At 47.5% G+C, this 22,872-nt stretch overlaps 2 protein-coding genes across 3 annotated transcripts; both read right to left on the bottom strand.

Moving 5' to 3' along the window:
• Positions 1 to 3,664: 3,664 nt before the first annotated feature.
• ZC3H10 (zinc finger CCCH-type containing 10) lies at positions 3,665 to 10,528 on the bottom strand. Of its 2 annotated transcripts, XR_004286986.1 has the most exons (6): positions 10,443 to 10,528; positions 10,304 to 10,328; positions 9,889 to 9,911; positions 8,726 to 9,608; positions 7,886 to 7,949; positions 6,084 to 6,098 (listed from the first exon to the last, which is right to left on the bottom strand). XR_004286986.1 is itself a non-coding variant. In XM_032348592.1 (3 exons), the coding sequence occupies exon 3, from the start codon at positions 6,345 to 6,347 to the stop codon at positions 5,040 to 5,042; it is 1,308 nt and encodes a 435-aa protein (XP_032204483.1). In that variant the 5' UTR covers positions 6,348 to 6,402; positions 7,886 to 7,949; positions 8,726 to 8,831; the 3' UTR covers positions 3,665 to 5,039. The 2 variants fall into 2 exon arrangements, 1 of the variants encoding a protein (XP_032204483.1); XM_032348592.1 differs by lacking the exons at positions 9,889 to 9,911; positions 10,304 to 10,328; positions 10,443 to 10,528 and having other exon boundaries at positions 3,665 to 6,402; positions 8,726 to 8,831.
• A 3,192-nt stretch (positions 10,529 to 13,720) lies between these two features.
• On the bottom strand, positions 13,721 to 22,461 carry PA2G4 (proliferation-associated 2G4). Its single transcript, XM_032348593.1, has 13 exons — positions 22,374 to 22,461; positions 20,339 to 20,467; positions 19,951 to 20,056; positions 19,790 to 19,859; positions 19,482 to 19,574; positions 16,714 to 16,777; positions 16,409 to 16,487; positions 16,181 to 16,259; positions 15,952 to 16,085; positions 15,555 to 15,649; positions 15,314 to 15,441; positions 15,101 to 15,154; positions 13,721 to 14,871 (listed from the first exon to the last, which is right to left on the bottom strand). Exons 1-13 carry the CDS (start codon positions 22,459 to 22,461, stop codon positions 14,806 to 14,808), a joined length of 1,185 nt encoding a protein of 394 aa, XP_032204484.1. The 3' UTR covers positions 13,721 to 14,805.
• Positions 22,462 to 22,872: the final 411 nt, after the last annotated feature.

Genomic DNA, 22,872 nt, shown 5'->3' with positions numbered 1-22,872 from the left:
CCTGTGTGGAATGAAAATGTTCGATGACCGACCCTGGCTATCTTGTCCCGTCCTCTACTTTGTGCAGTGCAAAGACAGCAGCTAGAAAAAAACTGGAAAATACGAGAATTACAGAGTTGAGACTACCCAGCCTTCAGGGAAGAGGAGAGAGAGATAGCATGACTAGGAAGTGAGGCTTTATTATTATTTTTTTTTTTAGAACTCTCCAAGACGTAGTTATTTCTATCATAGAAGACAAATTAAATTGGCTTGGAAAAGGTGGGGGGAGGGGGGCGCCTCAGCTGCAACGGGTTTGATTACATTTTCCAAGAATTTTCTGACCCTGAGGAACTGCTAGAACATTAAAATGAGAAAACAAGAGTAATTAGACAATTCTGTTTCTTATTTGCCTGAGTTAGAAGGAAAAGTTCGGAATACAGTCAGATGGAGAACTACTGCAATTCCATGTTGTGCTGTGTAAGTTTAAGAAGGGAGAAGTGCAGGTTATACTGATAACTACTGTTACTAGTTAACTGCACTTACCAGTGTTGTCCAGGGACTTAGAAACTAAACTGGAAGCCCAGGAGGGAAGAGTTGGTCATAAAACAATTATCTTTTAATGCACTCTGTGTGGGGCTTGTGTTTCTGTTTGGTGCAGCAGGGGAAGTAGGGTTGATTGGTGGAGAGTCCAGATCTGCAGCTGATAAATATTATCTGCTTCTGCAGGGCACAGATTTCATCAGACTGTTTCACTGTTCAAAACCTAGCCCTGATCAGCCGTACCCCCTTGCCCCCTTAATCTTAAATTTTCCCACTTCCCCTTTTCTACTTCCCTGAGGCTAACAGTATCTAGAGCGCTTCCTTCAGTGTGCAGAACTACATAGGGAACAGCTTCCTATCCTCTGTGTACATCTTCCCTGTTCTCAGAGGTAAGCAGGTGGGAAGGAGCTCATCGAGTTTGGAAGAGGTAAGGGTGACCTGCTCATCAACTGATGAAGCAGAACTACAGCAGGAAAATGAAGGAGCCTCCTTAGAGGGAAACCTCTCTATAAACTTAAATGTGTCAAGTACTAGAGTAGAAGGAGCAGGTCACTTCACTAGGGGTGGAGAGCACCACCAATGGGGTTTCCTTTCCAAGCTTCTCCACTTTCTCACCCCATCTCGATCATCAGACCCTTCTACTAAAGATGGTCTCTGGAAGACAAAAGCCCATCCTCAGGAAGAGCTCTTGCCAGCTGGGGCCCAGCAGCCACAGGATCAGCAGCTGCAATGCAGGGACCAGAAGTAAACAGGGTGGGTCCCTGCCCGGAGACAATTCTGCTGTCCAGGTGCCACCTGGTGGCGATAAGCAGTAAATAAGTAATGGGGGGGAAGCATGGCCGTTATATTAGAGAAGTAAGTGAGGAAAACGCCGAGACTTCCTGGATTTGCAATCTGCATCTGTATGGAAACTTCGTTTATGTCCTAGGGGAAGCAGAGGGTTACACGTGGTAATCTAGTCTTTGCTCTCTCCTCAAGATGGAAGGGACAACGAGATTTGAGGAAATTTCCTCTATTATTCCTCAAAAGTTACTGCAAAGTAGTTCTATCGTTAGAATTTTCTGTCAAGTCTGGAGTCAAGACTCCTTGAATAAACTCCTGGCTCCAAACCTTACTAGTTGCAGAATCCTGGGCAGCTTACTCTCGGTATGCCTGCTCTCTCCTCTACAAAACAGGTTCGAGAATACTACCCACTGTCGGTGAGACGATGCACGTGAAGTGTTAGCACAGTGCCTTGGCTTATATTATTAAGTACATAACTAGTCTTCTGGAACTCCGTTTATCTCTTGTGCAGCAAGACAGGAAATTTTGGGGAGGTCTTCAAATATTTGAAGATGTCTATTAGGTCTTCCCTCAGTCTTTTCCCTTTTTTCCCCCTGCTACCTCACTGGTTTATCAATGGGCCTCTTTAAAAATTACATTTAGAACACAGAATATTTAGGAGTGGTGCTACTCAGGCATGGTAGAACCGCTCTATTTACAATGCATTACTCCAGTTCTGTTACCCTTATGGAGCTCCTCAAGAGGTGCCTAGAATATAGCAGACTCTTAATATATATGAATCGCCTACTAGGAGGACTGAGAAGGACTTGTTTTTGTAATCAGCTGGAAGTACTGAGCTGTTTTCATGTGAATTACTGCTAATATAGTTCTCTGCATTTCTTCCTTGGGTGGGTTCAAGCAATTTTTTAGGGGGAGGGTGAATCCAAATGATCCAGACTGATCTCTTGGATTAATTCAGTGAATCCACGTTACAGCACTTTCAGGAGTACTTGGTACTTCCTTGTGTTACTGTTGATAATAGGGCTTCTTGTATTTTTACACAAGTTTTTCTTTCCTTTCTTTTTTTAAAAACAGAACATAGCTCTTGGGTATATCACTAGAGACTAGAGGTTTCTCTAACAAAATACACTAATCAACATTTACTAGGCATAGATGTTGAGTTTTGACTCCACCAAACTCGACTATTAACTGAGCCATGATTATTCTCTTATACACAATGACATAGGTGAGAAGCAGGACAGCAGCCCTGCCATCTGGGAACTGGCTTGGCACGACAGGGCTTCGGATCTGTTAGTGGCTGAGCTGGGGTCACTGCTGGGAAATGGTGTTCTCCTACTGGACACAATCTCACAAAACACCAATGTCACACAAAGGAACTCAGTGACTGTGATGAAGTGAAGCAAAAAGCAAGATCGTATTTCACAATTGTTTAAATACGAAATATGGTCAGTGTGCAAATCATGAAATAGCAACCATCCCCCTTTCCCAGCTAATGAGTGACTGCTGCTTTGTCACCAACTTCAGCTTCACTCTAGTCTGCCCTTCTCCTGGATAAGATAAAGATACCCAATCACAGGGGTGCCTGGGTGGCTCAGTGGGTTAAAGCCTCTGCCTTCGGCTCAGGTGGTGATTCCAGGGTCATGCCCCGCATCGGGCTCTCTGCTCAGCAGGGAACCTGCTTCCTCCTCTCTCTCTGCCTGCCCCTCTGCCTACTTGTGATCTGTCAAATAAATAAATAAAATCCTTAAAAAAAAAAAAAAAAAAGATACCCAATCACAGAAGTGTCCCTGCTTCCCTGATAGCACCCAATCCAGAGTGAAGCCCCACTCCCTTGAACCTTTCCCCAAATCACTCAACCAAAGTCCAAGTCCTCAAAGTCCTTTCTAATGGCCCCTTGCTAGGACACACCATGGATCCCATGTGCCATGTTTTCTCCACTACTCCAGTGAGCATTAACCCCAGCTTATTTGGCTATAGGTGTATTCCTGGTGGCCTTTAGCTGGTCTTATGTTAATAAAGAACATACAATGTCTACAGTTTCCCAACTATCTCTTTAGAGATACTCAGCAAAAAGAAAACAGTCAGGATTTGGCTGGGATGAACTCATGTTGGTATCTATGATCACATTTGTCTCTAAATGTTTATAAACCATCTCTTTTAATAATCCAGAATTGTGCCAAAAAAAAAAAAAAAAATCAACATTAAGCTTATCAACGTGTGGTTTCTAAAGTCCACAAACAGTATTTCAGTATTTGACCACTTTTAGTCTTTAGGCCATTTTTCTTTTTTTATGACCAACCTTGACTTAGCCCACCATCTCCAACCCCAGGTGTAACCTGAGTAATCAACCAGACAAGAAAGCAAGAGGTAGCAGGAGATACAATGGGGGAAGCATAACTCAGGATCACTTTCTCTACCCCAAATCCACTGTCCCATCAGACACCTGAGTTGTTTCCCCTACATCAACCATGAGCTCAGGAGGAACTGAGGATTGGCTATGGGGGTCCCTGGCCTTACTGACTCTTAAAAATGGATTTTAAACCTCTGTGGTTCTTTTTGGAGGCAGTGGGAAGAGATGAACACCGAGGCTCGTGTCCCCAGAAGAACTTTCCTTTTCCTAGCACCTCCCAAGCCTTGAAGGCTTAAGGCATTGTAACTGAGGAAGGGATGGGGGATATTAACTGCCATCAACAACTCAGAGAGCAACTGCCACCTGCCCTACTGTTTGAATAAGGAAAGGATCTGTCAATACATAGCCCACTGCCATTTCCCAGCACAGCCACCCTCCTTAGTACCTGCCCCCCTAAATGACCCCAGGAGCCCTGGTTACTAAGGTATCCTGGGAGTAGTACATGCAGATAGAAACCAGAAACAGATGGGACTATTTTTAAACTAGACTGGGTGGCTCCAGTGTTTTTACCCCACAAAGCCCCATTTGGTCTTATTCTGGGTCTCTACCCTTCACCTGACCTCAGTCCAACCTTACCCAAACTATGTGAGGGTGGGGGGGTCTTTATCCCATTTTGGCATGAGATCTATTTACCGCTCCTATCTTCCATACAGAATATCTAAGCAAGTTTTCACTGCCTCCATTTGTTAAAAATAATTCTTTTTTTATTTCTTTGGAAAGTGGTGGGCCCTGCCCTATGGATTTCCAGGCCAAGCCAAGGTAAGAAAAGCTCCCCTCGTCTTTGGGCTGGAGTACTATGGTCCCCACCTTCCCATGGGCCCAGGAACAGTTCCTGTATTGTCCAACTCCGCTAGGCCTCCAATTGTCTAAAGGCTCCAATCAGGCCTTCTCTCCTGGCCACCCGCTTCCCAATCTTTCCTGGCTTTCCCTCTAGGCAGGGTTTTTTGTTTTTGTTTTTTCTTACAAAGCCAGTGCTGAAACCTGTGCTATGCAGAAGAGAGGACAAGACCAGGATGTCCCCATCTTCCCATCAGGGGACATACAGCCCCTCGGTCAGTCCTTCCTCTCTGCTGGCTTCAGTCTGCACTCCTACGCAAGCCCCCCTCTGTGAGGCTTGAAGGAAGATGGACAAGAGGACCCTCATAAAAGGGAGGTGAGAGAAAACAGACCAGCCCAATCCCTTCTCAAAAAGCAAACTCCTTGTAGTCTCTCATCCTAGTTCTTAAGTGAGCCCTTCAGACAGGGCCTGGGAGGGCTAGGCGAGCGGGTAAGGGCCCCTCGACCCCAGCCCTGGGAGGCTATACCCCGGGAGTGTCCATTAGCCCCCTCAGTGTGGCATGGCTGTGATACGCATGCTCTGGGAAGCGATGGGGTAAGTCACCATGGGAGTGGTGGTGTGGCTCATCGTGATTCCCGCCAAGGGCTGGGCCATCGATACAGCCACAGGGGCCACAGGAGCCACAGATACAGCCACGGGAGCCATGGAGACAGGTGGGGGTGCCATCCCCTGGGCAATTGTTTGAGCCAGAGCAGCCGACAATGGCGTGATCTCTGGGTTCAAGTGTGGGGGTGGGGGTGGTGGAGCAGCAGGAGGTGCAGCATTAGTTGGGGGAGCAGCTGGAGCTCCAGTGGGGGCCACCAGTTCTTGCTGGGATACAGGGCGAGGCTGTAGAGCCTGGCTGCTGAGAGTAGTGTGAGTCTGGGCAATGCCATGGTTAAAAGTGGCAACAGTGCCCACGGTGGGGGCCAGAGTCTGCTCCGTCGCTGGTGCAGTAGAGCTCAGGGTCATGACCTTGGCCTGATTGCGGAACTGGGCATTTTGTTCCAGCAGTACCTCATTGGTGGCCAGCAGGTTGCTGACCTGCTTCTTTAGCTCCTCCACCCGCTTCCTGAGCATGGCATTCTCCTCCTCCAGCAGCCTGCACTCCACGCCTCTCGGTGCAGCCAGACTATATTCATAGGATTCAAAATGGGGGCCATCTGGGGGGCAGCATCCACCTCGCCGGCGCTTGGGGCCTGGCTCGTGGTCCTCAAAGCCCCTGTCAGGGAGGTCGTAGATATCATAGAGGTCATGACGTCGTCCTGGGGGTACCGGGCCTGCTGAGCCACCGCCACCGCTGCCTCCTCCACCCCGAGCGTCAAACTCAAAATCCCGTTGCAGGTGGCGGAACTTGCACTTGGCTCCTCTCTGGCAGTCACCCTTGAGAAAGTCACGGCAGATAGGGACCTCCTCCTTGCCATTGGGCAGGTCAGCCGGTGAAAGGCCCAGGCCCGCTGCCACTTTCTGCCTCAGCCGAGGGGGAAGCTCTCCTGTCTTCTTATAACCATCCTCATCCTCCTTGGAGCCATGGATGAATCGGCAGTTTGGGCGGCTACACTCCTTGTTCTGGAAGTCATGGCAGAAGATGAACTCATTTTTGCTCACCCCCAAGTTGGATACCTCACTCATGTCTGGATGACGATAGCGGCAACGCTTGCCTCGCTTGCACACATTCCTTAGGAAGTCTCTACAGATGGCATCTGAGCTGGCCCCGCCACTGCCTGCCCCTGCCCCACTGGCCTCCTCACTGCCACCGCCTCCAGGGCCTCCACTGCTGCTCCCAGTGCCGTTGGCATAGCTGTCCCGGTCAGGCATCCTGGTCCCCCCCAACTCAGGGCTTTCTTCTTTTTCTTGCCACCCTTGGTGACCACTAGGAAAGAGGAGAACCGTGTCAAACAGGAATCTTCCAGAGAGGCCACATTCTTCCCAGCTATAGAGCAGGCAGTCCAGCAAAAAGCAGGCCAGAGGGGCAATGGCTTTGGAGGTGGAAAATCTAAGGGATGAGAATTCTGGCTGGACTGGCTGGCTTGTCAGAAGTCCCGCCCAGGCCCTTGTGCACCTGGTCTGGTTCAGAATGATTCACACTAGCCTGGCTAATGGGGTGGGGAGGGAGGGAGCTGGGGTGAAGCCACCTCATCCCACCAATGATGTTAGGCCAAAGAGGGGGCAAGGAGAAAAGAGTGTTGGGTTTTATTTCCCCTTCCGAGCTGACCTTATTAAAGTTGAGGAAGTGAAATTAAAACTGCTGTCTCAGTGTCTCAATAGGTTAGGAGGAGACTGGGAAGTGGCCAAGATGGGCTGGTGAGCTTACTAGGGCTCTGAATAATGGGACACTGCAGACAAAACTTCTTTTAACCCCTCTTTTACATGAGGGCACTGTGAAGTATCAGATCTCTACACCCCAGGAAGTCCTAAGAGACTGGTGTCACCAGCTTGAGGGCAGTCCCTAAATCTATCATTTTTTAGTATTCCCTCCCAGCTCACCACTGTGGTCAATCCATGTGGTCAACCCCCTCTACTCCATTTCAGGGTAAGAGTTCTACAGCTGGAATCTCCACTTCTAGACCCCCAAAGGACAAAACCATCTGCGGTAAGACCAAGGTGGGAGGAAGGAGTTAATTTCACAAGAACCAGTGACCTTTCTTTTCCATTCTACACACCCCTTTCATTCCCCATTAGATCCCACTGACATCAAACCACACCATTCCTCACCCCATAAAGATCCTCTTTATTTATAGACTCTATAAAAGCTTTTTAAGTCTCCTCTTTCCCAAGAGAGCTCTGGAATGTCAGTCCACTGCCCTGGTTCGAGCCCTCCCCTCTCCCCACCCCCAAAAAGACTAGGAGTCCCTGCCACCACGTGTCTGACCTCATAAGCCTTTCTAAGGCAGTGATCAGGCTCCCCCTGCTGTTCAAATAGAAAAACTTCATACTGTTTCCACTTGAGTATAAGGAAATCTTTACTGGTTTCTTTGGTCTTCATCTCCCCCCAACTACCTTTTCCATTGCCTTGACTTTGCCTTTAAACCTTCCTAAAATAAACCAACCAGATCAGAGACCAGAATTACAGGTAAATCTGTAAAAGAAGAGGGATCCTCTTCCTCCAAAAGGATGTAGTCCCCAAATCGAAACAACCAAGGAAAAAAGAAGGATATTAACCAACTGAGCCACCCAGGCGTCCCGGAAAAAAGAAGGATATTAAGGAAGAATCAAACTTTTACTAAAAGTGAAAGGACCTGGTAAAAAAATAAATACCATCTCTCTGAGTCTGAACCATGCTGCAGCTCCCACCAGAGGCTGATAATCAGATATAATACTCCTCCCCACCCAACTCTCCCAGGATAGTTCAATACCTGAGGTAGCTCAGGTGAAGTCCGGGGCTCCTGTGGTTCTCCACCTCCACATCACTGCTGGGTTCTGAACAGGAATAAAAAACGAGAGACTTGGGTGGGAGAAGGGGTAAGAACAGAACTATAAGACGTTAAAATAAAGAAGTTTGACAAAATGGCAAGAGCTCTGAACACTTCCAAGGTTTCCTGCGAGTTCAAGCTGAACTTCACCTGTCAAAGGGAGAAGTTGTCAGTAAGAAGAATAAGACAGAACTAATCTGGAGAGCCTAGGAGAATGGGTTGGAAAACCAGCCCTGGGTGACCAAAGGGTGAGAGGTGCCCTGCCTCAAGATGAAGGAAGATGTGGGGATCAGAGCCCGGCCTAGGCTTGAAGTTAATTCACTACGAATGGGGAGCCGTGCAAGGGCAGCAACTGACAGTGCAATGGGATGGCTGATTAGACTTGGAGGCGGTGATTATGACGCTTCGCGACACCCCAGAGTTTGGGGGGAAAGTCCTAGGAGTTTCCCACAGCAAGTCTTCTAGTTTGCCAGGTTCTGTGCAGTGCGACCGGCGCTCAGCCGTGAACCAGACGAAGAAGACATTAAGGAAGCATAAGTGAAGCGGGAAGGGGGGACTCCAGGTGACATCAAGCTGCGGGGATGGGCAGGGCTGTGACGTCACGAAGCTGGCGTTTGCTCGCGAAGCAGGGTCAGTCAGAAAAAGGGTTCGGCCCTGGGGCGTGAGAAAGAAACAGCTCGGTCCTGGGGGGCCTTGTGTAGCCCGGTCGAGCCCAGCTGCTGAGCCGGCCCCGACTCCTCCCCTCCGGGCGCGGCCTCCACCTAAGTCTCCCGCCTCCCTCACCTGCCGCCGCCGCCGTAGTTGCTGCTGCCGCCTGCCGGTCCTGTAGCTTCGACAAAGAGCCGCCTACCCTATCGCCCTTCCGCTTCCTGCGGAAGAAATGACGCTCTAGCTACAGACCCGGAACTACTCTATGGTGCGCAAAGTACTTGTGCGGCTAGCGACTAGCCGCAGGAAGTTCCCAGCAAGCTTTGCGTGTCACCATAGCAACCCAACCCAGCAGCACAGTAAGACCCCCAAAGCGGGAACTTAGTAACCGGGGTTCTGACAAGAGTTGGGGAGGGATCGTCGTTTGCCCCTAACTTGGTCGCGAACCAGGTTGAAACCCGTCCCCTTGCGTGTACTACCCTAATACGGGAAGGGCCACCCTGTTATGTAGCTCCGAGAGCCGTGGGGCCGGTTGGCCAGGGCCAGATTCACAACCCGGCTGTAGCCCATGTGGCGTGACACTCTACAGCACAGGGTATTCAAGATCTGCTCCAGTGATCCAGAACCCCAGCCAATGGAACCATAAAAACCACGTATCAGACAAAACCATTTTTTTCCTTCAGCTAAGACAGCAGAAGAGATGATTTATTGTACACGTGTTACATTCAGCCACAAATGAAAACAGTCCCGAAAAGTCACAGGTCCAGGGCAAAGGGCCAAAAGAGTCGGTTTTGGTATGAACAAGGCGGGTCTCTCAAAGGTGGTAGCTGCGATCAGACGGCGATGGATGGTCTAGATCCATTGAATCAAGCTCTAGAGAGTAGGCATGCAGCCCAACAATTGGTAACAGCGTCCCTGGCCTCTGGCTTTCCATATTTCTGCTCCTGTGGCTCCACCGGTGCACAAGTTAGCGGTTTACTTGGACCTCTGCCTCATCTTTCTTCTTTTACGCTTCAGCCTGAAAAGCAGACACGGAAATACATCTCCTGCCCACAAACCCAAATTGTCTTTCCCTCCCATCCTAAAAATGTGCATCAGATACCTGGGATAGCAAAACAAACGAGCACTTCGGTCCTACCATCTTTATTGTGTTCAATCCCGTACTAGTAAAGTCAATACTTAGAATTGTTTTTCACCGAAGTTCTTTTATATTTCTAAACCAAATACTCCTCCCACGTCTTGTCCAAGGCACACTGCACTTCCCTTTTCCTGTTTCGGACGGTCAAGTGTTAACATACCTGCGCATTCGCTTCTTCCTCCACTGGCAATCGATCATAACCAGACGCAGTGAATAAAACAAGAGATTAGCTTTAGTACAGGTCTAGGCAGGGGTGTGAAGGACATTATTTAAAACCTGGCGGGTTCCTAAGTAGGAGAGCTTAGTCGCAGTAACCCTATCAATTTGGACTTCCACTCTCACCCGCGGATATAAACCTGAATCTTGCGTGCGCTTTTCTACTCCCGCCCCCTCTACCCACAGTACTTACTCCCCTCCTCTGCTTCTCCCCAAATTATTTTTCCTCCCCTACTAGCTCTTGGGCACCCTTGAGAACCCAGCGGCTCGGAACCATGGCGGACTTCTCTTGCCTGGCGATCCCTCCACCCATCACCCATCACCATCATTGCCTCAGCTTACTGCCAGGAACTGCTTACCTTGGCTCTCATGGTGCAGAGGTTTCTACAGGTAAAGAGAAAAAGGCTACAATTAGTTTGCTGTAATGATGGCAAATGTAGAGATCAGATGTTAATGGATTGTGCACGGAATGCCAACACAGGAACAAACAACACTTACCCAAGAAGATGGCGCTAAGGCCGAGAGAGCGGCGGCGGGCCGCCTCCAGCTATTTAACGGAGAGCTGTGTCGTCACTTCCGCTGTTTGGATCTTCCTTCGAGGGGCGGGGCTGCCGAAGTAGAGTAACAGTGGCCTTTCAGGTGCCGGATTAAGTGATTGCGTTAACAGTTCTCTTGGAAACATTTTATTTGCGTTACAAAATTCCCCTCGCCCAGTTTTATTATGAGGACATTGTATTATTTCAACATGAGCACATATTTCCAATATGGGACCGAGACGTGCGGACGAGCATACGATAGCGACTTCCGCCTTCCCCCTCACTGCTTCATGGGAGTTAAGAGTTTCGCGGGATACCCTCCATTTTATTATGGATAGGTGCGGAGTCTACAAAAATTCCCAATTTGTTTTACTGGTTTGTTTTCTAAATTGCTTTAGGGAGATTCTATCACGGAACTTACGAAGGTCCTAAGATTACTTGGGAGGATGTAAAGTGGGGAGTCGAGAAAGCCTTCATACTACAAAAAGAGACCTTTGTCATTTAGATCAACGCTTTTTCCTTGTCAACTCCGTTAGGTCTTTCCCCACAATACCTGAGGCTGAATGTCACAAGGTTCCTGGGCACAATGCAGCTTGTTCAGAAAATACTTCCGTGACTTTCCCTCTACCTCGGGGTGAAGATCAAATCAATGGACAGAGGAAGCTAGATCAGCTGTCTTCTCTAGAGTGAGAATGTTTGCTGTTAGAGAACTTCCAGTCACAAGGTATGGTCAGGTCAAAAGCACTCGGAAAACATACCCATAGTTTTTGCTATAGGGAAACTTGACTTAGGAAGGATGAAAAAGAACCCCATACTATACAGACTTCACCTTTTTTCTTTGTAAGATTTTATTTATCGGGCTGCCTGGGTGGCTCAGTCGTTGAGTGTCTGCCTTCAGCTCAGACCATGATCCCCTGGGGTCCTGGAATCGAACCCTGCATCAGGCTCCTCTCTCAGGCTCCTCTTTCTCCCTCTCCCACTCCCCCTGCTTGTGTTCCCTCTCTCGTTCTAATAAATAAAAATCTTTTAAAAACCCCAAAGATTAGGGGTACCTGGGTGGCTCAGTTGGTTAAGCCTCTGCCTTCAGCTCGGGTCTTGATCCCAGGGTCGTGGGATTGAGCCCCCCAATCGGGCTCTCTGCTCAGCGGGGAGCCTGCTCCCCCTCCCCACCCCCCCGCCACCCGCCTGCCTGCCTCTCTGCCTACTTGTGGTCTCTGTCTGTCAAATAAATGAATAAAATCTTTAAATATATTAAGAAAACCCCCAAAGATTTTGTCAAAGAGAGAAACACAGACGGAACACAAGCAGGGGGAGTGGGGCAGAGAGAGCAGAGAGCCTGGTGCGGGGCTCCATTCCAGGACACCAGGATCCTGGCCTGAGCTGAAGGCAGACGCTCAACGACTGAGCCACCCAGGAGCCCCCCACCCCCACCTTACTTCTATAGTTAGAGACTGTAAGGCTGTTTGTGATCATCTTTTTTCCATAATTTCCCTTTATAATTTATACAGTAACACCTCACCTTTTTTTTTTTTTTAAGATTTTATTTATTTATTTGACAGAGAGAGAGATCACAATCAGACGGAGAGGCAGGCAGAGAGGGAGATAGAGGGAAGCAGGCTCCCCGCTGAGCAGAGAGCCCGATGCGAGATCATGACCTGAGCCGAAGGCAGCGGCTTAATCCACTGAGCCACCCAGGCGCCCCAACACCTCACCTTTTTAACTCGGGAAAAAAACGTTTCTTGTTTTTAACACTTAGGGCTCATGTTCCAATATTTTAAGTAGTTCTAGTATTGTCACCATCGGAATATGAAAAATTGTGCTTGCTTCGGCAGCACATATACAGATGATGAAAAATTTTTGAGAATAAAAAAACCCAGCCACATTATATCAAGTTCACCAGGATTTCACCTGTTGATTGGCTACTACAGTTGACACTTGAACACAGGTTTGACTGCCATTGGTACAGGTACCTGTGTAGTTTCTACACAAAATACTGTAAACCTTTTTTTTTTTTTTAAAGATTTTATTTATTTATTTGACAGAGAGAGATTACAAGTAGGCAGAGAGGCAGAGAGAGAGAGGAGGAAGCACGCTCCCTGCTGAGCAGAGAGCCCGATGCGGGACTCGATCCCAGGACCCTGAGATCACGACCTGAGCCGAAGGCAGTGGCTTAACCCACTGAGCCACCCAGGCGCCCCTGTAAACCTTTTTTAAAAAGATTTTATTTAGTTACTTGATAGAGATCACAAGTAGGCAGAGAGGCAGGCAGATAGAGAGAAGCAGACTCCCTGCTGAGCAGAGCCGGTGTGTGTTTCTGTGTGTGTGAGAGATGTGATGCAGGGCTCCATCTCAGGACTCTGGGATCCTGACCTGAGCTGCAGGCAGAGGCTTAACCCACTGAGCCACCCAGGCGCCCATACACACAATAATGTAAATGCATTTTCTCTAGATTTTCTCGCTTTCCCTAGCTCTGTAATGGAGTATATAATGCATATAACGTGTGAAATGTGCTAATGAACTGTTATCCTATAGCTTCTGGTCAAGAGCAGGCTTTATTAAGCTTTGGGAAGTCAAAAATGCTATTGTTCAGGGGTTGACTGCAGCCTATAAGCTCTTATGAAGGGAGCTATGTCCAGTTTTGTTTACTATAGGATATCCTGGTCAGCAATGTTTCACATCTAAGATAGCCTAATAAATTACCCATCTCAGACTGGCCCTGAAAAATTGAATACTAGTAAAGGCATTCTTCCTGGCTTCCTAAATCAAAATAAACATTTGTAGACAGTGCTTTATTTTTTGCAGTACACCTTATCCCAAACTGTCACCAACAAGGTTACTCTAGGGGCACCTGGGTAGCTCAGTGGGTTAAAGCCTCTGCCTTCCACTCAGGTCATGATCTCAGGGTCCTGGGATGAAGCCCTGCGTGGAGCTCTCTGCTCAGCAGGGAGCCTGCTTACCCGCTACTCTCTCTGCCTGCTTCACTGCCTACTTGTGATCTCTCTGTCAAATAAATAAATAAAATCTTAAAAAAAAAAGACTTTAGAAAAATTCAGAAACTTTCATAAAAAATGTACTGTCTTCATTCAGAAAACCCAGGATTTAGGTTTTTCCCAACCCACACTATCTCTCATTTTAGAAAGGCAGAATATGGGAATGTAGAACTAGTTCCAAATGGCCATCACATCAACTAACATTTCCCCCACCTCCCATTAAATAAGAGCAGCATACAAAGGCACATGATTATGAGCAAATCCAAATTTATTTTAACGCCATGTCATTTTCAACATGTTTAAAAACCTCATAAGTTAGCGGGAGCCCTAGTTCCCTGGGACAACATGCCAGAGGTACTGAAATCCATCACCTTTCTCTCCAAACCCCTAGCAATTCATCCAATCCAAGTCCACAGCTTCAAAAAGCTAGGAGTTGTCTCTTCAGTCAGTCTGCTCCTCCGGTTCCTGGTCTTTCTTTCAGGGAGGGAGGTCAAAATATTTCAAACAGGGAACAAAACCACAGTTGAGCTTCCAGCCCAGGTTTCTAAAATGGAGCAGGGGAATGCACCACCCCCACTGACTCCAAAGAAATGGACAAGGTTGAGATGGATTACTCCTTTACAGCTTTGTGAAGACAAAAAAAAAAAAAAAAAAAAAAAAAAAGGTCCTGTGGAACAAAAATGACTAAAGAGATTTACAAATGAGGATCCATTTGACAGATGAGAATCCCTTGGTAAATGCAGGCTCCGGCTCCTACTAAAAATGAGAGGGGCCTAACCAGACAGTCTGGATCACAAAAGGAATCTGCCGCATGTGAATAAAAACAATCTGAGGAATATAGCTCCTCTCTATTTTGAAGCCTGATAAAATACCTGGGGAGAGTGGGAAAAGAGAGGAACAAGCCCCACAGATGGGAAAATGCTGATACCAAAGTGGTATAAAAAAATTTCAGCTGAGTTTTTAGTGGTGGTGGCTACTTTAGCCTTCTCCCTGTTCTGGTGTAGGGCCATAAACCTTGACCAAGCAGAGAGTAGTAGAAAAAGGCTAGAAAGAGGGGCTTGAAGACGATGAATTTTGACTCCTGATTTTATTATTCAATTTCTCTTTTCTATTTAAAGTAGTCTTCAGTGGTTGGGAAGCCTGGCCTCCCAAGACCAGAGTCAGTTGGAGCTGGTTGTTGTTGGAAGGGGTTGGGGTGGGGACAGGGAAGGGGGCAGGGAGACCCTGCTCTGTTGGCGGTCCTGGGTGGAGAAGACGAACTGCACTTCACAGAGCCTGGGGTGTGGTGGGAGGGGGATGAGGCAGGAGCAGCAAGCTGGGGAGATGGGACCCACCTCAGTCCCCAGCTTCATTCTCTTCTAATGTTTCCCCACTGGTGGCATTCTCTGCAGTCTTGGAGGCCTATATTCATGGAAAGGAGAGGAAGACTTCTCAGTTCCCAGCTACTTGCAATAGTATCTGGGAGACCAAAGACAAAAATATACTAATGCTCTAGGTCAGGGCTGAGGTGGGAGGAGGGGGAAGGGAGGCAATAAGGTTATACAGAAATATGTATGCCCACCACAACCCAGGAAGGTAGACTAAAGAGGAATCAGGTTCATCATGCCAGACAGCAAAGATCAAAACATACCTTCTTTTTTTTCTTTTTCTGGGTTTTCCGACTTGCAGAACTCTGGAGGAGGGCCTGGACAAGAGGAGGAAGAAGGATAACAAATTCTGAGCAATGCAGAGGAAACACGAAGTGTCACTCTCAGTATCACACCTCTTTTCAGGACTTTGTTGACACCTCACCCTCACTCCCAGGACAGGTGCCATGTGCTCACACTTTCCATCACACACTGACCTTTAGCTCTGCATCTTGGACCTCCATCTCAGACTTGTAGAGGTCAGGTTCAAAGGGACCACTGGTTATCCGCATGGGGCCATTGGGCATGAGCAGGACTGTAAATTTAAACTGGGCAACAAATTCACCTATAGGAGAAAGGAAGTATTTTGGTAAAATGCCCCCTCGTCATACTCTTTTCTGTAAGCTAGAGGGAGGGGACCCTAACCAGGGGCTCCTAAGCAAAGCTCTCAGAACTCACCCTCCTTCTCATAGAGAACATTAAATGGCTGTAGCAGTTCATGTTTGGCGCACTCCACCACACCCATCCGGGCCTTCTTCTCGTCTTCAAATGCTCTGGTGGGGGAAGACAAATTCAGGTCTCCTTAACCCCCACCAAGTCTTAGCATTTTCCTCATGGCTTTAAATAGCTCCTACCCTCAGGCAGCAATCATGCTCAGGATCACTCTTTCCCATTACCTTCAATGAGAGGGCAATGGGGAGAGGGAGAGAAGGCGTGCATGCAGGCTGGAGCTACAAGTCTAGGCAGGGGCAGGGTGGGAGGGGGTGTGCTGGGAGAAGGAACAGTGTTCCTGGGTGTGTGGTCTATGAGTCAGACCGGTTCCAAGTCCTGTTCTTGCTAAGTGAGGCTGTAGTACCTTAAAGTAAATGGCATGGCATCAAAACGCCTTTCAACCTCACTGAAGAAGGCACGTGAAGTTTTCATTTTCAGGCCATACTGTTTAGAAGGGTCTCGTTTGTAAATGGTGGTTCTCTGTCCCGCATCCTTCGCCTAAAAGAGTAATAAGTTAGGTCATGTTTGGGCTGGTGCTCTCAGGATACACACTCAGTCACCCCTCTTTGCTAGCTCTGGCAACCTCTCCTCACCTTGCCCTCTCCTGAGCTGACAAGAACATCCACAGCATATACTTCATGTACCTCAAATTCAGCTTTTTCATGGTCCTTCCTAAAAGAAATAAAAAGGGAATCATAAAAACAATGAGTAGTTCCTGGAGTTTGAAGTAGAAGGCAGACACAATGAGGCTGGGAGTATGGAAGAAAACACTATGAGTAGTGTCAGATGGAGGAAAGGTGAAGGGTGGAACTGGCACCTACTTCTGCTGGTCTGTGGGATTCTGGATAATTGTTTTCTCTCCATCGATGACATGCTGCTTCAATTGATGAGACAACATACCTGTAGACAGGACAAAGCCATCTAGAATCCCAAAAGGTTTCCAAATCCACCCACCTACATCATTTGATGGAGCAGGCAATGAAGGGAAAATGCCTGGTTATGAAAACTCGGGGTAGTAAGGGTTTTGGCTTAGACTGTGCTAGAGCCAGGATGGGTCCTCAAAGGAACAAAATCCTTAATTCTACTAAAGCACTTAGACCCTCAACCCTGTTATGTGAGGTCTCACCTTCTATTGGTGTGCAATTAAACGAGTGGGCAACCTTGTTCCAGGCTTCTGTCACTTGTGTGTTCTAGAAGTACAAGATCAAATAACAGGTGAGATACGTATGAGGGGCCAAAAAGTTCTCTACCATGCAAATGAAAAGGATAAAAGAACTAAGAATCCCCATATCCTCCATCAAGAGCAATGATTCTCACTGGTTTTTCATTTCATAGCCCTATTACCCCTACTACCTAACAATACCACATGTCTGCTTATTATTTTACAAAGTGCTTTCAAAAAGATGGTCTAACTAAACAATTCTTAAAAGTGGATAGGGTAGATCCATATCCCATATCCCAATTTAGAAGATATAGAAACTGAGGCTCAGAAAAGTTAAGAGATCTGCCCAGGGGTAAGCCAGTTAACTGAAAGAAACTGGAAAAAACTCAGGTTTTCTGATGATAAATCTGACAAATCCAGTGTTTATTCCAAGATCTCTGTTTAGAGGGGGACAACAAGCTCTGATTATCCCTTTTTTACCTCTTTCGAATATGATCTGATCCCCATCTAAGCTATTTCATTTGTTTCATTAAACAAAACTACTATTATTAAACTATGTGTTAGGTACTTTATAAGGCTCATCTCAATTGTCACAACAACGCTGTGATAATAAGGGACAATTTTATTTTTCCTTTTTTGTAGATGAGGAAATCAGAATTCAAAGCTATTTTTATTTATTTATCTATTTATTTATGTATTAGACTTTATTTATTTATTTGACAGAGAGAAACACAGCAAGAGAGGGAATACAAGCAGGGGGAGTAGGAAAGGGAGAAGCAGGCCTCCTGACGATCAGGGAGCCCGATGCGGGGCTTGATCCCAGGACTCTGGGATCATGACCCGAGCCAAAGGAAGACGCTTAATGACTGAGCCACCCAGGCACCCCTATTTATTTATTTTTTAAAGAAGGAGATGTATGTATGACAAAGGGATGAAACTTTATTTATTTTTATTTGAGAGACATTGAGAGAGAAAGAGCAAGCATGAGAAGTGGAAGGGTCAGAAGGAGAAGCAGACTCCCCGCCACGCAGACAGCCCAATGAAGGACTCGATCCCGGGACTCCAGGATCATGACCTGAGCCGAAGGCATTCGCCCAACCAACTGAGCCACCGAGGTGCCCTCAAAGTTATTATTATTTTTTAAAATTTTATTTATTTATTTGACAGAGATCACAAGTAGGCAGAGAGGCAGGCAGAGAGAGGAGGAAGCAGGCTCTCAGCCGAGCAGAGAGCCCAATGCGGGGCCCGATCCTAGGACCCTGGGACCATGACCCAAGCCGAAGGCAGAGTCTTAACACACTGAGCCACCCAGGCGCTCCCCTCAAAGTAATTTTTAAACAGTAAGGGGTGGCAACAGGGCAAGAACCCAGAATTCTGATCTATGTCCTAACTATACAATAGCCACTATAGGACACTGCCTTCTAGGGGAGAAACACAGTAGTTAGTATATAAAGAAAAAAAAAAAAAATCAATGTGCAAAGTAATTACAGCCAACACAAGTGCTTACTATGTGCCAGGCACTCTTCAAGTGCTTCATAACAGCTGTATGAAGTAGGTACCATTATAAGGAAACCAAGACAGAGGTTTAAGTAAAAATGATGCAACTGAGTAACGACGGGGATAAGGTACAAACTGATTAAAAGGATGAAGAACAAGAGAGCATGGGGAAAAAAGGCAGGAAGCTTTAAGTACTGAACAGGACCCTGAAGAATGAAATGCTAGAAAAAATATCTCCACTCATAATCTAAATGTAAAATTGTATTAATTCATGACAGTTCCTAATTGCTGGGCTTCCTAATATTGTCTTGCAAGGCACAGAACTAACTTTTGGCCCCTCTCTGCCACCAGTCTACTGGTACGATGATTTCTGTCTTATAAGCTTTTAAAGTTGAGTTTTTTTTTGGGGGGGGGGTACCTAACTGGCTTAGTTGGAAGGATCACTCTTGATCCTAGGGATGTGAGTTTGAGCCCCACGGTGGGTACAGAGATTAGTTAAGTAATTAAGTTACTTGGAAAAGGGGGAAAAAAGACTTTTTCTTTTTTCCATGTGTTTTACTATGATATACTTCAAACTATTTTAGAAAAAGATGCACATCCAAAACATGAATAAGGAAGGATCTCTAGGCTCCATAAAGAAAGGACCATATATTCCCATACACCAAGCATGGAACTTATCTATGATAGGCACTCAGAGTTAACTGCTGTTTAGTCAACTGTCTCTTCTCTTTCAGAAATCCCATTCTAAGATACAACTAACAAAAAAAATAAAGATTTATTTATTTGACAGAGAGAGAGAGAGAGAGATCACAAGTAGGCAGAGAGGCAGGCGTGGCAGGGGGGAGCGGGGAGCAGGCTCCTTGCTGAGCAGAGCCCCGCCCCCCAAATACAGAACTTGATCCCAGGACCCTGAGATCATGACCTGAGCCAAAGGCAGAGGCTTAACTCACTGAGCCACCCAAGTGCCCCAAGATACAATGAACTTTAAAGAGCTGTTTGTATCAGGGGTGCCTGGCTGGGTCACTCAGCAGAGCAGGCGACTCTTGATCTCAGGCTGTGAATTCAAAACCCACCTTGGGTATACAGCTTACTTAAAAAAAAAAAAAAAAAAAAAAAAAAACTGCTTTATAAGGGAGCTGCAGGAGAAGCTAGCAACTCAGATTCAAGAGAATAGCTATAGATGACTAATGCATCTTTAGCTCTATCATCTTTGGAGCTGGGACTAAACAGCTTACCTGGTTTCCAGGTTTGACCAGGCGCAGGGCAGCTTCAGCACAAAGGTGAGCTGCCTTAATGACATCTGCTTTCCGCCCTGTTACTTGGGTCCCCTGTGGATAAGGAAATGCAATCAGGAAAGCACTTTAACTCAACCGGTCACTATGCAAGGCTAGCCAATGAGTGGGAGAGAAAACACTTTTCTCCTTTTATTTCTCTAGGGACTCTCTCAAGACGTATTTGGTGGTAGGGGGTGGGAATAAGAAGCAAGCAGCAGCTATTCTCCCCCATTCTCCACAGGTGGAAGAGTTCAAAGCAGGCCACCTACCTGAGCTACGTCAACCACAAAAGTGTGAGCCACATTAGCGATGAAGCCATCCACATGGACCCCAAGGTCACTAAAAGGCAAGAGCAGAGCACAGTATTAGCAACTGGCACTACGCAAATGCTTAGGAAAAAGATAAGTGCTCTAAAATGGCTTAAGCTTACATTTTTACCAAGTCACCTTCCTTGAGAATATAGTCCTGGTCGCTCTTCAAAGGGGAGAAGTGACATACACAGTTATTTACTGAAATGCTGGTGGGAAAGGCAATACCTGTAAAGAGACAATCATCAGCCTTACTGCCTTGCTGTCTCTCTCGCCCAATCTCTCTTGGAGTCCTGCTGCCCCTCAGAAAAATGGAAGGATTTTCTTCAGGGTCTTGCCTGTTTAATCAGTTTGGATTGGGTAGGAAACTGCTTGTATCCCACCTGCCATTCCAAACTTCCAAATATCTCAACCAAAGCTCGGGCAGGGGTTACAGCATTACAATAAAACAAACAGGACTGAATAAGGGTCAAACTTGGGGAATTAGTGAGGGATTTTTTTTTTTTTTACCTTTTTTCATTTCTTTTTCTTTCTTGAAAATTTTCCCTGTCTCTTCCATAATCATGGCATCACCTTTCTCACACAGGCTCAGTACCGACACACCTGAGCAGGATGCTTCCACCAAAGACCGAAGTACCCCTGGGGACAGAATCCCACCATGTCAGCCCTGCATGTGTTGTCTAAGTTACCATCCAAACAATACCTAAAGTTAGAGCTTCTAATATTCCCTAGTGCCATTGCCCAAAGGTTGAAAGAGTGAACAAGTTTTGCCTCTTGGAATATACCTACCGATGATCACTAAATTTCTACCTTCCTTTTCCTAAAATAATAAATTAACACACCCTTCCCTCCCTATAGAATGTGACAACTGGATAAACACCATCTGTCTCCCCAGTCAAGGGAGACCTTCCAAAGATCCCTGCAGCGTGGTAAGACAGTTACGAAGTTCAAGGGGGTGCTCACCAAGGTAACCAACATATGTTGCAAAGCAGACTAGAAGAAATTTATAGGCGTCAGGAACAACAGGAAGGTAGACACAGAAATGCTGACTCGAAGCTGATGCATTGTTAAATGCTACCTTCTTCCCTTCTCAGACACCCCAATTAGATGTTAGTAATCTCAATCTGTGTAAATTTATTTCCTCATCAACTAGTATATAAACCAAGGGGACTTAATCTAAGTTTCCTGGGCTTCAACAGGCTCATGGCTTACAGATCTTAGCACATCTCAAAGAGGTGTTAAGACCCAAAAAAAGTTTCAAACTGGTATCTGGGATCACAAGTGCCCCGGAGTTGTAAGTTGCAAGGGAAAACATTTTTTTCTAATTCAAGCCACTAATACTAAAAGGCATCCCAAAGCGGGGGGACTACACTAAATGCTCATTATGTTATAAAACAATGTTCTGTTCAGTGGATGTCCTCCTCTCCATGGCCTATCCTGAACTACAGGTTTGATTTTTGTCATCTAGGTTTTGGTGAATCTTTGGAAGTGTGAAAGGCTCAGGTTTTCTGCCATAGGACTAAAGGAATCCTAAATACCTATCTTTACTGTCAAAACCATTTAAAAGCCCAAACCCCACCATTTTCTGTCTTCCTAACTGGGTATTAAAGTGAAAAGGTGAACTGGAGAGAGAGAAAATAGAAAATAAGACATCTGCCTAGATCGGCAGGCAGCTGCTAAGGTCAGAGCACAGTCCTAATGAGGATGACTTCTGAGACCCTAAAATCAGTAGCCCCCCCCCCCTTCAGTACTATTCACAAGACTGCCTAGTTGAGGTGAGAACCTCAAAACACTCCTAGAATTGACAAGCCCCAGAGAACAATCAAATTTGATGGCTAACTAAGGCTATCTGCACAGATAGTTGGTAGTAATGAGTAACTTCAAGGAAAGCCAGATAGATCTTCAAGAGCTGTGTTAGATCTCCAGGAGTTCCCTCCAACGGTCCCTGAGCTGGCCCAAGGGTAGAAGGGGGCCCCACCAGCTAAGGAGTTGAAGTAAAAAACGCAAGACTCCAGTAAAGCACGTGGTAAGGAAGCTGGTGTCAGGGACGGTAGCGGAAGAAGAGAGCCGGCGATCCGCATGGGAACCCGGCGACACGTGCCGGCTGGGCCCCTGACGCCGCGGAGCCAAAACAAAATAGAGGGGCGCTTCCGTCGCCAACAGCTGGGCGCTTCCTTTTCGAGGTGGCCTTGCCGCTGCCAGAACCAGAGAAGGCAGGGATCCGGAGCTAGGGGTGAGGGGCTTAAGATGCACCCCGACTCCTGATTAACGGCCTAAGGTCCGAGACGGCTGGGGACCCTCGCTCTGCGCTCTTCCCGGTAGCCGGCCCGCACCTCCCCAGACTCCAGCCCAGGCCTGGCGGCTCAGGTCCCAGGCGCAACACGGAGTCTTCCCACCACGCCACCCCCAGCGGACCGGAGAGGGGCCCTCAGTACCTCACTCTGCATGACCCCACCGCTCCAGCCCCTCCGGAGCCAGCCCAGCCCCGTCCCCCTTGCCTCCCCCTCTCAGCCTCGATCCCCGGACCCCCGAGGCCCACACTCACGGTTGGCGATGTCGCCCCCCATCTTATACTTGGTCACGACCAGGTCCTCGGCAATAGTTTGCTCCTGCTGCTCGTCCTCGCCCGACATCTTCCCACCACCACCACCACCACTGCAACCTCGTTTCCCCTGAGCCGCCGCCTCTGCCTCCCTTCCAGCCGCAGGCTGTGGCTAGAGCCCCTTCGATCCGCGAGGAGAGCGCGAGCAAAAGCGCGATCTAGCAGGGGAGCAGGCGGGCGGGCGAGAGCGAGAAGCTGAGAGCGCGCGGGCTGAAGCACAAGGCACGCTGGGACGACGAGTCCTTTCTACACCCCGCCTCTAGCCGACCTTGCCGACTCTTGAACTACAATTCCCACCCCGCCTTTCGCGCCCCTCAGCCAGGCCCTGGGGCCTTGCCCTCCGAGGGCCTCGCACGCCGGAGTCGCCGAGCACGCTGGGAAGGGTCAGGCTCCGGCAGGAAGGCGGAGCCGTTGGCGAGCCTGAGGGGAAGCGTGGTCTCTC

The sequence above is a fragment of the Mustela erminea genome, chromosome 6, assembly GCF_009829155.1.
Source record: "Mustela erminea isolate mMusErm1 chromosome 6, mMusErm1.Pri, whole genome shotgun sequence".
Classification (NCBI taxonomy): Eukaryota; Metazoa; Chordata; class Mammalia; order Carnivora; family Mustelidae; genus Mustela; species Mustela erminea.
The sequence above is the reverse complement of the archived record's forward strand: the minus strand, read 5'-3'. Positions and strand labels throughout refer to the sequence as shown.